The sequence below is a fragment of the Anneissia japonica genome, unplaced genomic scaffold (assembly GCF_011630105.1).
Source record: "Anneissia japonica isolate Jap-2015-1 unplaced genomic scaffold, ASM1163010v1 scaffold2026_len185144_cov178, whole genome shotgun sequence".
NCBI classification, from domain to species: Eukaryota; Metazoa; Echinodermata; class Crinoidea; order Comatulida; family Comatulidae; genus Anneissia; species Anneissia japonica.
In genome coordinates, this window is record NW_022729255.1 from 32020 (window position 1) to 49437 (window position 17418).

General features: G+C 32.8%; 2 protein-coding genes and 1 long non-coding RNA gene across 3 annotated transcripts in view; all 3 read left to right on the forward strand.

Annotated features, from left to right (window-relative positions):
* Positions 1-1111: 1111 nt before the first annotated feature.
* On the forward strand, positions 1112-5537 carry LOC117114672. Its single transcript, XM_033258368.1, has one exon. It carries the CDS (start codon positions 3569-3571, stop codon positions 4883-4885), a length of 1317 nt encoding a protein of 438 aa, XP_033114259.1. The 5' UTR covers positions 1112-3568; the 3' UTR covers positions 4886-5537.
* A 3666-nt stretch (positions 5538-9203) lies between these two features.
* LOC117114668 (ATP-dependent DNA helicase PIF1-like) lies at positions 9204-9959 on the forward strand. Its single transcript, XM_033258361.1, has one exon. It carries the CDS (start codon positions 9204-9206, stop codon positions 9957-9959), a length of 756 nt encoding a protein of 251 aa, XP_033114252.1.
* Positions 9960-11345: 1386 nt separating this feature from the next.
* The window catches only part of LOC117114674, a 10440-nt gene continuing 4367 nt past the window's right edge, over positions 11346-17418 (forward strand). Inside the window, exon 1 of the long non-coding RNA XR_004446413.1 lies at positions 11346-11716. This is a non-coding gene — a long non-coding RNA (uncharacterized LOC117114674). The remainder of the gene's footprint in view (positions 11717-17418) is intronic.

Consider the following 17418-nt stretch of genomic DNA (forward strand, 5'->3'; position numbering starts at 1 on the left):
TTGGTTTGCGGCGTATTTCAATTAACTTATTCGTTATTTGTACTATTTTGTTTATTTAATTAAATTATTTATTATATATAATTTAACAAATAGTACAAAAATAAAAAGTATATAAATTACAAAACCATAGTAAATACTGTATAATAACATAGGCAAACATAGGCAAATAGTACAAAAATAAAAAGTATATAAATTACAAAACCATAGTAAATACTGTATAATAACATAGGCCTAACAAATTTAAATTTATTGTTTATAGTCATGCAAAATCGTATTAAAAATGTAATAACTTGATTATTTTTTACGTTTAGTTTGCGGCGTATTTCAATTAACTTATTCGTTATTTGTACTATTTTGTTAAATTATTTAATTAAATTATTTATTATATATAATTTAACAAATAGTACAAAAAAAATAAACAAGTATATAAATTACAAAAACCATAGTAAATACTGTATAATAACATAGGCCTAACACATTTAAATTTATTATTTATTATTCATGCAAAATCGTATTAAAAATGTAATAACTTGATTATTTTTTACGTTTGGTTTGTGGCGTATTTCAATTAACTTATTCGTTTTTTGTACTATTTTGTTAAATTATTAAATTAAATTATATTTATTATATATCATTATATATAATAAATGATAAGAATGTATGGAGTTTTTTTTTAACTATTTGGCAAGCCGACTGAATTAGACAGATGACTATAAACAATAAATTTAAATGTGTTAGGCCTATGTTATTATACAGTATTTATATATTTTTATTTTTGTACTATTTGTTACACTTATATATAATAAATGATAAGAATGTATGGAGTTTTTTTTTTTTTTACTATCTGGCAAGCTGACTGAGCAAATACTCACAAAATTTAAATTAAAACGATAGAAAGAACAAGTAAATACATTGAAATACGTCCCAAAAATATTTAATAAATCAGTGCAAAAACCGAGTATTAAATAAATTGAAATAATTGAGTAAATAAACTGAAATACATCCCAAACAACAGTACCAAGAACGAATAATTTAATTGAAATACGCCGCAATTAACGCACTACATTCACTGAGAGACGCGCTTGGCGTTCCATAGAAATGACCGGCGGCTCAACTTGTCGGCGGCTCAACCGGTCATAATCCATAGTCACATAGGGGTAATTAGGGTAACAAATCTAAAATAATAATAATAAAAGTCTTATGTTACAAATAACAAAGCACAGTCTTGTCATGGGCACATACTGTATGCATTAAAGATTTAGTGTCATATTAATAATAATAATCATATTTACCATATTAAAAATAGTACTAGCAGACCTACAGTATACTTTAAACCTAAACCTATATTCTTTGTCTAAGCATAGACTGTTTATGCTAAGGTTAATTTTATCTGTCAGCAGGTTTAATGTAATAAAACCTACTGTCAAAGCACACATAATCTGTGAGCAAAATAAACTGATTCTGATTGATGCTCGTAAATCACAGATAAATTTCAACTGGTGAATGTCCCAGATACAAATAGTGTCCCGTTTCATTGTCCAACATTCCATTCTCATATGCTACAACTGATTTCAACTGATGGTCAGATTATTAATTATAGAGGAACATAAAAACAACAAATTCAGAATTTTACATCATCTTGTAAGTACTGCACTTTAACTAACTTTTGTAGACCTTTCATTATGTACGTGTTATTTAGACTAAGTTATTGTTAATATGTAATGCCTCATTATAGCCTTTTTATTCTGGGTGCATAACACACACTTTCCTTTATGATCAGCTGTGTTGTACACTTTGTAATAAGCTTTTTATACAGTACAGTAGAAATAACTTATACATTAGAATATTTTGTATTTAACTTATTACTATTTTATTATTCTTTTTCTATAGTTAATCATGAAGCGTGATTTAAAACGAGTATTTACATGGGCCTCATGTTTATCACTTTGTTGGTTACATGGGGAAGACCCTTGAGTCTTTATTACATTATGTTGGGACTCTTGGTTATTACATGGGCCGCATGCTTGCCACTTTCTTTGCAATATTGCATAGAAAATCAAATCAATTTACTGGAACTGCTAAAAGAAAAGACTTCCAATGTGAAAGTAAATGTTTTTGTCCATAAAAGACCCTTTTTAATTAGATAAACTCCCTCAACAGAATGTTATGAAGCTTTAATTATATCAGTGTAGCTCTATCTTGTTTAAAGTCAGACTGTGGAGGAAAACTGTTTTGATATGTTGGAGAACTGATTTTTGTAAGACAGAAAAAAAAAGTTTGGAGAACTATAAATGAGATAAGGAAGGTGATAGAAAGAGCGGTATGCCCCCTTAACCAAATTTTTTATTGATAAAAATCTACAGTATATCTCATTCACCGTTCCCTAATTCTTGGTCAAACTACTTTTTTTCTGTTGTAATCCATATAAAATGTATAATACTTTAGTGAAAATTTGATAGTCAATTTTGGGACAAAATCAATAAAACACATATTTTCAGGCCATATTTCAACAAAAATGTGATACAGTACTAAACAATTCCTCAAGCATTGGATTCTAAATGCATCATCCCTTACCCGGACTATGCATTTAGCACACTTTTTATATTAAAAATCAGTATTCCGTGTTATTTTGGCAACATGTGGCAGACAAGAGAACTACTCTTTTGACTACATGGAACAGCTTCGTATTAACCATGTGAATTAAGCATTGAACAAACTTACAATTAAAAAATTTGCAAAGTGCATTGTTACCCATAATTAAAATGACAATATTTCACACTTTAAATAGCAAAAGTGATGTTGCATCTGATTGATAATAATTAAAATATTTTATAATAAATATTATTTTTTATTTCAAAATTTGTATACTCATATCTATTACCGGTACTATTTTGTATGTTATGGTTACTCATTACCTGATGAAGTTATTCTTTCAATGATTAATTAATTAATTAATTATTAAACAATAATAATGCAAATGTTTCTTCGTTCAGAGTAAAAATGATATATATGCTACATTTTTTTCATAACCTCTTTATAATGGTCAAACATGGCAAAAATGTACACATTGCTTTATTGTCTTTATGCAGCAAATGATGTACATGGTTCCGTATGGTGTCGAACATAGTTCAATGCACATACAACCTGTCACGGGTAATGCTAAATTCTACATTTCACTTGACTATCAAAACATTGGTTTACTTTCGTCAATTCCAGGATTACAATAGGCTGGCTTTAAGCAGCTGAAATTTTACAACATTTTTAGCAATTGTTGGAACGGACGTTTTTTATGTATACTCTAAGCGAGTCCCTCAACAATTATACTATAGGTCTTTATCCATCAGAAAGACTATTGTATTAAAATTGTACATACTGTTTTAGAGTTGTGTTTTAACATTAGTTTTGAATTTGTATTCTGTTTGCATAGTATACCAAGGTTGTATTATAGCAATTACATTTAAACTCTTATAAATATATATTAAAGGTGCCATTATAGAATATTGTTAGAATTTTTTATTGTTCAAATTTGCAATTAGTTTATTTGAATTATTTTGACTGCCAATTTACAATGCCTCGGCGATCAAAAAAAGCATATGTCAAATTAACATTGAATAAAAAGAAATCGCAAGTAATGGAAGATAGGAAATCTGGAAATCAAATTGGTAATGGAGATGCTATATGTAAAATAGTCAATAAACAAAAAAGTGTACAAAAGATTGTAAATGATATTAAAATCAAATATGATAAGCGTATTTTTCCACATTTTCATCAGGGAGATTCGCAATTCAGTGAACAATCAAGGGGTTTTCAGTGCTCATGTAATGCATTAACAATGCTATGTTGTGCCCCAGATATTCAAATGACCATGACATCAAATGACTTAGATCTGATTTTACGGCATGGTGATCAACTTTACAAAGATACCTGCCATGATCTTAATGAGGCTGGTTGTTTCGTAAATGAATATCTGAATACTGAAGAATTGCCGACAAATCGTACTATAGGTAATACATCGTACACAGTTCGTTATGAGTCTGAACGATATGGAAGTTTAGATAGTAATCCCAATAGTGTATTTGAAACGCTTGACATAGAATTACAAGCGGCATTTACTGTGTCTAACACAAACATATTAATACTTCCACCATACATGATGGCTATTTATTATTACGAAGCAACAGACCAATACATATTTTTTGATTCTCATTGTCGAGATGAGTTCGGTTTTCCTACATCAGAAGGAGCAGCTGTTACGTTATATTTTGAAAAAATTCAAAGACTTTTTCTGTACTTATCAGTATTGGCTGAAAAGTTACATTTACGAGATAGACGATTTCTTATTCACCCACTCTCCATAAATGCCAACCTACGTGATACGAATGAAGATAACGTTGCAATAGATGTAGAAAATGAACCAGGATGTTCGACATGGCCAAATGATACATATTTCCATACTACATGTAACAAAAATGAGATCGCATTAGATTTTAAGGCGAATGTAAGTAGATCTAAACAGTGTCGGACAATAAGCAGTCGACTTTCAAGATATCAAAAGTGGTTTCAGAATTTATCAAGAGAGCAAAAGGAAAAACTACGTTTCATGAAAACAAAACAATGGAGAAAGAATTATGAAATTCCTCAAAACGCTAAGAGAAAACGGCAACAGGCGCGAAAGCAATCAAAGGCTTCATATGAAATTCCTGCAAACGCTAAGAGAAAACGGGAACAGGCGCGAAAGCAATCAAAGGCTTCATATGAAATTCCTGAAAACACTAAAAGAAAACGGCAACAGGCGCGAAAGCAATCAAAGGCTTCATATGAAATTCCTGAAAACGCTAAGAGAAAAAGGCAGCAGGCGCGAAGGCAATCAAAAGGCTTCATATGAAATTCCTGAAAACGCTAAGAGAAAAAGGCAGCAGGCGCGAAAGCAATCAAAGGCTTCATATGAAATTCCTGAAAACGCTAAGAGAAAACGGCAGCAGGTGCGAAAGCAATCAAAGGCTTCATACCAAATTCCTGAAAACAGTGAAAGGAAACGACAGAAAGTTCTATCAAATAGATATAAAAAAGGGTCTGATATAGAGATTGTCATAGAAAATTTCAAGAAAACGTGTAACAAAAACCAATTGACATACGTTTGTAAAATCTGTAACAGAGTATTCTTCAAACAAGTTACATCATTTGATAGAGACAGATATCACTCCATTCTGTTAAGTGTATACCAGCAAACACAACTGTAGAGGACTTACCTTCATTAGATGATAAGAATAAAAACCTGTGGATCTGTAAGACTTGTCACATTAATATGTCATCCCATAAGCCTACTGTGCCAACATTATGAACTACTAATAAACTAGGACTGAAAGACCAATCGCTTGAATTATCTCAGTTGAATATATAGGAAAACATCACATTTCTCCAGCCATACTCTTCATGAAAATGATTTCACTAATCAAAGGCGCTCAATAGGGTATAAATGGACAAGTTGTATGCGTGAAATCTAATGTTAATAGCACTGCTCAATGCCTACCAAGACTGCCAACAGAACAAAGTCTTGTCAGGGTGAAATTGAAGCGAAAATTAGAGTATAAAAGTCATCATATGTGCCGAGACATCAGTCCATTTAGAGTAAAGCAAGCTCTTTTCTGGCTAAAAGAAAATAATCCAGAATATGAAAATATTGATATAAATTTCTCTGAATTTGAAACCTTATTGGATGATCAATTAATTTGCAGCAAAGAGCAACTGCATGACAACATTCTTGAAGTGAGCACTGAATCGGATGACACTGTAATCTACGAAGACTGTGATGATTCAAGTGTGCAAAAAAGAGATTCTGAACACAGTAAAATTAAAGAGGATAACAACAATGATGTAATAATGAATATTCACAAGAAAGTGCAAACACATAATGATAAAATACCCATTGATTTTGCAACAACTGCTGAACGACTCAGTGAAGACATTGCTGATAAGTTTCCTGACATTTCCAGTATAAATAAGTATGGCAATACTAAACCATGCTCTAGTTCTGACTCAATTTTCACAACTCACATATATCAATCCGATAATGAGTCAAACCAAAATAACAACGTAACAAATACCTCAGCACCACTTTATTCATTTCTACATCCTGTAGACTTTGCTCAGTATTTACAGACAAACACGATGAATCAATTCTGAGTGTCACTCCTGGTGAAGACAACATACCTGAAAAAGTTTTACAAATGGAAGCAAAATGTTTTCCTACCGAATTTTCCGATGGTTCAAATACCTACAACGAGAATAGAGAAAAGAAGTTATCACCTTCACGTTACTTTAATTCTCGAATTTTTTCAGCTGATAACAGATTTGCTAGAAACCCTGAGTATATATTTTTTGCTTTGTATGCCATGGAGGTTCATCAAATTCATAACAATGTTTCAATCGCACTTAGAATAGACTCAACAAAAACATCTGATGGTAAAGAAATTACTGCATCTATGTTGCAAAATCATGATGAGGTAAAAAAAACTTATAAAAAGAGATGCAGGATATAGATTTCTTGCTCAGATAAGAGGAACACCTGCTTATTGGGAAAGATCGAAACTAGATGTCTTTGCAATGATACGTCAATTAGGTATGCCAACATTCTTTGTAACGTTCAGTGCTGCTGATAGACGTTGGATTGAAATAGACAAAACAATACTTTTTGCACAAGGAAAACCACCAATGACTGAAGAACAACATAAAAACATGTCATGGAAAGATCATTGTGATATCATCATGCCTAATCCTGCAATTGCAGCCAAAATGTTTCAGGTAAGAGTACGTACTCTTATTAATGATGTGATACTCTCCCCAACTAAGCCAATTGGAGACGTTGAAGATTATTATTATAGAACAGAGTTTCAACAAAGAGGATGACCACACATTCACATGATTCTGTGGGTGAAGGATGCACCTATTCTTGACAAGGATACTGATGAGGATGTTACAAAGTTTATTGACCAATATATATCTTGTGAACTTCCACCAGAATGTGATGAGGAATTGCATGAAATAGTAAAGAGTACCCAAGTTCACAGTAAAAACCACACAAAATCGTGCAGAAAAAGAAATGTAGATGTGCAGACCAGTTGCACCAATAGAAGGCAATGAGAAAGATCCAGAATATCTAGAAGCTTTTATAAATATAACAGTAAAGAAAGTCAAAGCGATTGAAACCCTCAGGAAAATTAAGCAAATACTTGTCCAAGGTAATGATGATTTAGATGTTGAACAGATCCTCCAATCTGAACACATCACACAGTCTGGATTTGAGGAAATGTTGGCACTTGTTGCAAAAAAGAGCACCCTATATTTAAAGAGGCAAATACGAGAGAAATGGATTAACAACTATAACCCACACTTAATTCGTTGCTGGAATGGAAATATGGACATACAGTATTGTTTAGATCCCTACTCAGTTGTCGTGTATATGCTTTCGTACCTTACCAAATCTGTAAGAGAAATGGGCGACTTGTTAAAAAATGCACAAAGAGAAGCAAGAGAAGGAAATATGGAAGCGGTTTCAGAACTAAGAAAACTTGGCAGTGTCTACTTGCAGCACAGAGAAATAAGTGTCATGAACGCCATTTACCTTGTTTGTAGTATGCCACTAAAGAACAGTTCTCGGACCGTCATTTTTCTTCAAACCGATTTGAATGGACAGAAAATATCTTTGCCACTTAAACAACTACAAGCAAATGCAGGAAATTCTGAGCAAGTGTGCATGACAACACACATTGAAAAATATATTGGACGACCAAACACAGCACAGTACAATGAAATGTGCATGGCAAAATTTTTCTCAACTAATTATCAAGTGTCAAAACTGGTAATGTTGTTTACAATGAAACTAAACGTCATCAGAACATACCTATTATGTTAGCAAATTGTTCAATCAAAATGAAAGAACGTTCAAAGGGTAAACCAGCAGTTATTCGTTATCCAAGGGTGTCAATAAAGAGAGATAGTGAAGCCTACCATAAGAACATGCTCCGTTTATATCTTCCACACAGACGAAAAATCCTCAAACCAAGCAATTATGCAAAATATGAACAATACCACTTAGATGGTTATGAAACCATTAATGGTGAAAAGGTAAGAGTGCGAGATATAGTTAAAGAAAACATGTCCGAGTTTGAGCCAAATACAGAAGAACTTGATGAGGCGTGGAACGCACTTCAAAATGCAGTAGACCTACAAGATGCATGGGCTCTCATAAATCCACAAGGAGAACAGCAACAACAACTTAATAAGAAAATAGACAATAACAGATTTGATGATTCAGATGATGATTTTGCTGATATTGAAATTCCTGAACTTCAATCTGAAGTCCATAATTTACCTAGATGCGCTATTGAAACCTGTAGTCCTGAAATTACAGAAGAACAAGCGGAATTACTAATGCAAACATTGAATGAAAAACAACGTCAGCTGTTTAATCATGTTTCAAAATGGTGTAACAATAAAGTAATAGACCATACTCTACTACCATTCCACATATTTCTCACCGGCGGTGCTGGAACCGGAAAATCGCATGTTATTAAATGCATCAAGTACTATGCTCACAAGACATTCGCATCCACAACAGAATCTGCCGACAATATTATATTTCTTTGGTAATGTGCTACTTGCTCATACTGGAACAGCTACATTTAATATATCCGGCGAAACTATCTGTTCAGCATTAAAGATCGGTGCCAAGTCCCCAAAGTATTACAGACCACTTGGCGAGCAATGTTTAAATACGTTGCGCATCAAATATCAGCATTTAAAATTACTAATTATTGACGAAATTTCGATGGTCAGTGTAACTCTTCTGTCGTACATCCATGGCCGTTTGCAGCAAATTAAAGGAACATCGAATTCTGCTTTCTTTGGTAATGTGTCTATCTTAGCAGTAGGTGATTTTTACCAATTGCCACCAATATATCCACCAACTCCACTTTGCTTCCCACATGAAGAATTTTGAAAGATCTGTGGAACTCACTCTTTCAAATTGTTGAATTGACCGAAATTATGCGGCAGAGAGATGATGCTGTTTTCGCTCAAATGCTTAACAGACTTCGCATTAGACGAATTATTGAACACTTGAAAAGGCCGATGAAGATTTACTCAAATCACGAATGGTCTAAGAGCTCCTTTAGATGCACTGCATCTCTTTTATCTTAACAAAGATGTCGATAGACACAATGAAAACTGAAGCGTTCATCATAAAGGCAAACGATGTTGATCAAAGAGATGGACGAATCATTCAAATGCATGAAACTCCACATAATACTACGCGCAAAGATGACACATCATGGGCATCTAATCTAAAGCTGGCAGTAGGCGCTCGTACTATGTTCATAGCGAATGTAGATGTTTCCGATGGCTTATGTAATGAAGTGTCTGGAATAATTAAAGGAATAGAATTCTGCAATTCCCAAAACATGCCAACAGCTGTGTATGTTAAATTTGATAGTGACCGTATTGGAACAAAAGCAAAAGCTACAGAGTTCATACCACCTCATTATGCAGGCTGTGTTCCTATAAAACCACGCAAAGAGTCGTTTCAGCTTAAAGGAAAGACATTTACTACCACAGGAGAACAGATACCATTGAAACTTGCATGGGCTGTTACTATCCACAAAGTACAAGGCCAAACAACCGATCAAGCTGTGATTTCTTTGAAAGGTCGAAAAGCACCAATGGCCTATGTAGCACTAAGTCGAGTTACTCATCTCAATGGAATATATTTGCTAGATTTTAAGGACTCTAACATCTTTTTCAATCCACATATTGCTGCTAATCTCGCACTCATGTCTATATGTAAAGCTAATCCTTTAATAGAAATCGATCATAATAAATATTTCATTGTAGCTCATCACAACATTCAAAGTTTACACAGACATATAAAAGACCTGAAAAAAAAATCAGAAAAGCCCATGTGATATGCTTATCTGAAACATGGATTACTGACGATAGCAATTTAGATTCTTTTTCAATTGAAGGATACTCATTCGAAGTAATTAAGGCTAGACATGGTAGAGGTGTCGCCATGTATATGCAAAATGGAATCGATTATTCTGTTCTCCCATTTGTAACTTCAGATTTTGATGTACTCACTATAAAAACGTTTGGCAAAACAAACTTACTGGTTACAGTGATATACAAGCCTGTAGCAACAAGAATGCGCTCATTCAGTACTGAAATAAGTGATATCACAGCGCAAACTGAATTGCTAGATACCAAATACAGCTTAATCGTAGGTGATTTTAACCACAACTTAATTAAAGAAAGTGTTTTGCCTGTTTTTAGGCATTATAACCAACTCATAACCGATTCTACTACTGCCAAGGACACACTTCTAGATCACATTTATATCATAGTTTATAAATACTAAATAACATGTATTGTAAAAAAAAGTGCACACAATTTCAGTGGCAAAAACCTCCTTCCATTTAGGTAATAAAACAATGTGCAATATTAGCAAAATAAAACCAATTATGTCAAAAATCATATAATACAGTATTTCTAGAAAGAAAAAATTGTGTCGAAATATAACAGACTGCTGAAAGTATATAGACCCCAGAAAAGAAAACAGTATTGTTAATTAAAAACATTCCACAATTACATAGTAGTTAATCATGGGACTAAGGTTAATACACATGAGATGGTTCAATAGTGAAAGAAACTTACATTAGACGAGTGTAATTCATCAGCATCAACTGTAATAGTGTCAGTTATACATTGGATTTCACATTGGATCGTGTTCTTATTCCGATATTGCATGATATAAAAAAAAAGGAAAGATAAACCACAGCAATTTGATCTTGGTAAGTTTCAAATGATCTTGGTATTTTCAAATTCTTTATTTTTTAGTTTGTTTTCATGTTTTAATTATTGTTGCACCATTAAGGAGTGTCACAGTGTGAATACCGTTAAATAATTGAAACTTAAATGCTGATACATAAGCCACGAGCTCCATACATACACTAACACTACCAGATACCTTCAACTACAGTAGTTCTGTCAATATTTATTTTATATTAATTTTTAATTCAATTACCAGAAACATACAGTGTATGTGCCTCTTTTCCTAAAAAAAAAAAAAAAAAAAAAAAAAAGATTTTCATATAAAAAATTGCTAAAAACAATTTTATGATCAGTGACCCAAATATATATATTTTAAATTAACATTTATAATCGTTTGTTCTATTTTTGTATTTTTCGACTTTAAATCACAAATTAAGTTATGTATTTTTTAAATAATTTGTTGTGTTTGATACTCATTGCAGATGGATACCATTGCAACAGTAAAGGCATCAACCATACGCTCGTCGTTCCATATCCAAAGAGCCTTCGAATATTTGTGGTAAACACAAAAGAAGATGGCAATCGCTTGGATATTGCTCTTTGCGACCAAACAGGTCCTATTAAAATGATATGCTACGACCAAAAGACTTTTGGTTATGGAAAAACTATTGTAATCAGGAACTTTGAGAAAGGCTATTCTTCAGCATGTCTATTATTTAAACGCAATTCATATGTTGCACCAGCACACAGTCTGTTAGTGCCCGATGACATTAAGCAACAGGCTGAGAATCTGATCATGCCAATGACAGCCCCGGTACTACACATTAGTGAAATTAAGAAAATCGATCCAGAGCACCGACAGCTAGTGAGTGTCCAGGGCACAGTAATAAATGTAAGTAGAAATATTAAGCTCATAAAAAATTGACTACTCATACCACATTATTAAGCTCATTAAAAATTGAAAACTCATACCACATCAGTCCAACTATATAAAGAAACATTTGTTTCACATAATAGTAATATAAGAAAAACATTTATCCTATTTCAAAAAAATCAATGACAATGTTGTACAACATGTATGTTTGCCTCAATAGTTTGTCCTTAATGTTTTATACTGTAGTATTACATTTACAATTAAAATTTCTTATTTAGTAAGTTACTTACTGTCTCTCCGATAAAAAGTCTACCGATTCTTGCCATCTTCTTTTGTGTTTACCACAATTACTCGAAGGCTCTTTGGATATAGAACCGACGAGCGTATGGTTGATGCCTTTACTGTTGCAATGGTATCCATCTGCAATGAGTATCAAACACAACAACATAATGTATCTATAAACGAAGAACAAGAACCGCGAAGAAGACACCGACGCAGTAGGAAATCAAGGGTATCGGGTAAAAACAAATGTAGTAATATTAAAATAGCTTTCAATAATGTAAATAGGTTAACTTCTGCACGACTTTGTGAGATATCTGAATTAATTACAAATAATGGTATTCAAGTTTTTGGTGTAGCAGAAACTTTTCTAACCAATAATAATAATGTTCACATTGACGGATATAATTGGTCGTGTAAATGTAGGAAGTATAAAAAAGGTGGTTGTGTTGGAATATTTGTATCAAAAGATGTTACCATTGTAGATGATAATGTCTTTAATTCAAAGCTAGATGATTTTGAAAGAATTTGGATAAAAATATGTATTAATAATTCAAAATCAGCACCTTTGTACTTATCAGTTGTTTATTATCCAGTCAATGAAGTTGATAATGAAAAGGCAGATGAATTAACTAACCAATTACTTTCAGAGGTGATTCAACTAGAAAATCATACAAATGATTGTGACCCGTCCATTCTTATAATGGGGGAATTTAATGGTAGGATTGGTCATGAAATTCCTAATGGTGACCCACATATTAATAGTAATGGTACTCGACTTCTTCAATTTAAAGATGATTCTAATATGTATATTTTAAATCGTTCTCACTTATGTGAAGGTGTAGTTACATGGTGTAAGGGTAACCAAAAAAGCACTATTGATTACATGCTTTGTTCTAAAACTATTTTGAATAATACAATAAAGTTTATTGTTGATGAGGGTAGGAAGCTAGGCACAGGAAGCGATCACAATACACTTTTGTTAGAATTAGATACCAATTTAAACACCCATGTTAGCCATTGTTCCTATGATAATATATGGAACACTAAAGGAACACAAGATTTTATTAATTACCAGAATAATCTAGAAAGGGGCTTTTCCGACTGGGATGTAGATACTCTTAATGATGTTGACATGTTATGGGATTCATGGAAAAATATTAGAATTAGATACCAATTTAAACACCCATGTTAGCCATTGTTCCTATGATAATATATGGAACACTAAAGGAACACAAGATTTTATTAATTACCAGAATAATCTAGAAAGGGGCTTTTCCGACTGGGATGTAGATACTCTTAATGATGTTGACATGTTATGGGATTCATGGAAAAATATTGTTAACGCTGCAGCTAAGAATGGCATTGGTACTTAAAAAATAAGTAAAAAGCACAAACATTGGTTTGATCATGAGATTAAAAGTGCAATCACAGAACGTAGGGAAGCTGCTCGTGTTCATACCAAGAAAAACGAATTTTAGGCAATCAACTTATTTCTAAAAAAAAATAACTGAATACAGGGTCAATAAGTCTGTTGAGATGGCTAAAATGGGAGGACCTTCTTCTAGAGATTTTTGGGATATTCTGAAAGGGTCAAATGATAAACATGGCAAGTCTGGTATTAACTGTGTTAAAATCCCAGAGACTGGTGAAACAACGTGTGATAAAGACAAAATTCTTGATACTGTTAGGGACTATTGGAAGAGCTTAGGTAAAGTTGAAGAAAGTAATGATTGTTTTACCTTTTTGACACGGAGGGCAGTTAATGAGATGCGCTCAAGCAAAATAGATGTAAATAATGAAGATGATGAAAATTTACTTTTTAACATTAATATTGATAATGAAATAGTTGCAGAAGCTCTTTCAATTGCTAAAAATAATAAAGCTCCTGGAGTAGATGGAATAACCAATGAACTTCTGAAAAATGGTGGTGGTATACACCTAAAGAGGCTCTTTATGGAGAAGATGTGTATAAGAGACAGATATTACACTGTACAGCCATTAACAAATCTTGAAAATTACCTTCTACTTTGTAACGATTATGATACATGAACACTTTTTTCAACAACAAATGACGATATTAAACTTCAATATGTATTAGGAGGAGATTAAGTTTTTATTTGTGATGAATCTACCTCTATTTTTGATAATTTCTGAATTTTCATGAATGCTTGGGAGAAACGCTCACAACTAAAAAATTCACAACAATAGGTTACTGTAAATGTATCGTTGCTTATCAAATTGTGTAATGTTAATTTTTTTGTTTACCACAAGTGGACTCTACATCGTAGTCTGTATTCCTTAAGTTTTGTAGGTCTACCTTGGTATTATCTTTTTGTTGTAAGACTTTTTCATCTTTAGATTTTATATTTTGTAGCTTAGTTATTTTAAGCATTTACTTTACAGTTGACCTGTAAATATTTCTGAGTATGAAATGCGAAGTGAAATGTTATCTCATCTAATTTCGTATGTTATTTTTCTACCTTTCTTTAATTTTGTAATATTATTTACAGTCGATTGTTATTTATTTTGTTTGTTAAATTTTCCCCTTTTTTTGTTTTTGTTTGTACGAACGCACCAATTGATATTGAGTGCCACCGATTCAAAGGTGTATGTTCAAATAAATAAATAAACAACAAATTATTTAAACGAGATCATCAATGATGCAATAGCCCACTTGACAATAGCTGGCAATGTTGCTGTCGGTGGGTGGAGGTTGTGTGGAGTGTTGTTATGTGTATTGAGCATAAAGAAAAACGTTTAAAGTTAGAGTTAGTTGTATGCATCATCATAGACCTTTTTTTGTTATGTTCACTTAACAGTTAGGAAAGGTGTGATGTCGTGTACAGTGATATTAATGGAAATACGGTTGTTGTAAGGTTTGTTGTGTACGTAACTTTTTGAAATATTTTGTACTGTAATTATGAAGATATTTATGTAGAGGTTTATGATATAAGTAGACAGTTCGGTGAGTGAATGCTGGGTTCACTCTAACTTTCATTTTTGTTTAGCCAATTGACTAAAGTTAAAAAAAAAATTTTAGCCAATTTGATATTTGTTTAGCCAAAATTGGCTAAAATGTTAAAAATTGTTTTAGCCACTTATCATGCACTTAAATGGCCCGAGTGAAGTTTATGCAAATGTTTCGTACGGAAAAAAAATCGTGGCCTAGCCATTGACATTGAAATCATTCAAGCATTCAAGTAAAAACCCCCAAGCTCGAAAGCCATTATTTACCCGGCAGTCGGCTGCTTTAGTTCTGCTGTTGTGTGTGCACTTGGGCATTTGGGGCACGCTAACAGCTAGCCGACCGTCGTGAACATAGAAATTACAGTACAGACAGGAATTACAGTACTGTTTCGTATCTGCGCGTCACCTCTCGTAATCTGCTCGTAGGTTATATTTTGAACGTAGCTACGAACCACTACGAAGGACATTATTATTTTAATTAGCTTTGCAAACTTCTTAGGCTGGATGGTCGGGCTCATAAACAATGCGTTAACAATATTGAAATATAGTTTACCAGCTTTCAGCACGTGAAAAATGTTGCAATTTACTAATAAACAATGTTAGAACTTATTGTTTTGTTATTTCCTACATTATTATTAGATCGATCATGTTTTAAAACTGTGTTTAGTTCGATAGCTAGGTAAGCCTAGTGGGCCGTCAGTATGTTCGAATTTCGATGTCATAGAGGAGGACAGTGGACAGTAATTTATACTGGTTAACTTTCCAATTCGGAGAATTTTGATCTGATATTGTTCTGGTAGTAGGAACTTTCTTCTTTTAAATACTAATATTGATGACAAATCATGTACAAATTATTACGATTTCTACTTAAGATCACGTTGTTTATTGTTTACCGTAATTTGAGGCAGAACCTGCTAAGCGATCCAATACTAATGAACTACAGAAATCACTACTTTGCCGAAGTAAGGCTAGTCATGATAGACCGCATTTTCTTCGTCTTTTACTTACTGTCGCTCACACCTTTTCAACATTTGCCACGAGGTTACCCTTTAACACACTTTACTGTGTTCTGATTGGCGCGCACTCTGTCCGATGCTGGATTTTTGGGGTTGACAAGATGAACTGGCATTTTGCCAAGTTTCATTTTCCATTTAGTTTTACATGTGACATTCGGTAATTTTACAATTAACGGACGTTAACTCTCTCTATATTGATTTTTTATCGTACTAAATCAAGGCTACAAAGTATTATTTGATGAACAATCTTTTCACGTGTGTGTATTGTCATTGATGGCATCTTTTTTAACAGTTAAAGAGGTAAAATAATTGTAAATAAAAAAAATAGGCTAGCCTAGGCCAGGCTAATTAATAAAAAAAATAAAAAATAAAAAAAAAATACAGAAGTCAATTGTACGTTTTTCTTATTGAAAAAGAACTCCATACTTTAAATTAACGGTCTAAACTTGTGCTTGTCATTAACAAATTATCAAGCAATACATTGTTTATTCCAGAAAGCTACAGCAGTCTGTCTGCACATACAAATAAACAACATGCTTTTGCTTCGTAGGTTCGCTTCGCGTAGCCGGCCTTGCTTAGATGGTTTATATCATCAGGCTACGATGTATCTACGATGCCTGCGCACAGGTAAAAATGCAGTATTTTGTGTCGGTACTGTAGTCGTTACCATCCAGCCACTGATTGTTACGCTGCCCACTTTAAAATAACAAATAATTTGCGATGCACACAGTGGCGTTTGTAGTCACACTAATAGAACAACACACATAAACGTCGCATGGCACTGGCAATGGAGTAGGCCTAGCGTAAAATGAAGATCTTGGCCTTGATCGTGCCGACGGAAAAATATTTCTATGGAGAGGTCGGACGAAAGAAACAATGTATTTCAGCAAGTATTTAAAAAAAACATTTTTATTTTTTTTAAGCTTTCGCCAAAAAGGCTAAAGTAGTTGTTTTTTGTTTCGCCAATTCAAAATTGTTTTCGCCCATGGCGACTTGGCGATCGGTTAGCGTGAACCCAGGAATGGAATTTGTTGCATAAAAGTATTTCATTGTGAAGAAATATGTTTTTCCAAAGGCGCATTATAATTACGTACATCATCAATTGTCTTTCTTTGGTTTGAGAAAGGCTAAATAACTTCTTGGCTGACGTCAGATATTGATTTATGTATACGTATGTATATATATGTATGTATGTATATGTGTATATATATATATATATATATATATATATATGTATATATATGTATACATATGTATATATATGTATATATGTATATATGTATATGTATATATGTATATACATATATATATATATACACGTGTATACGTATACGCGTATACGTATTGGCGTATACGTATACATATATACATACATATATATACATATATATACGTATATACGTATATACATATATATATATATATGTACAGTATGTGTATATATGTATATGTACA

Bases quoted from the DNA above. Each gene is read 5' to 3' on its own strand.
- LOC117114672 (XM_033258368.1), top strand. From the start codon at position 3,569: ATGCCTCGGCGATCAAAAAAAGCATATGTCAAATTAACATTGAATAAA.
- LOC117114668 (XM_033258361.1), top strand. From the start codon at position 9,204: ATGTCGATAGACACAATGAAAACTGAAGCGTTCATCATAAAGGCAAAC.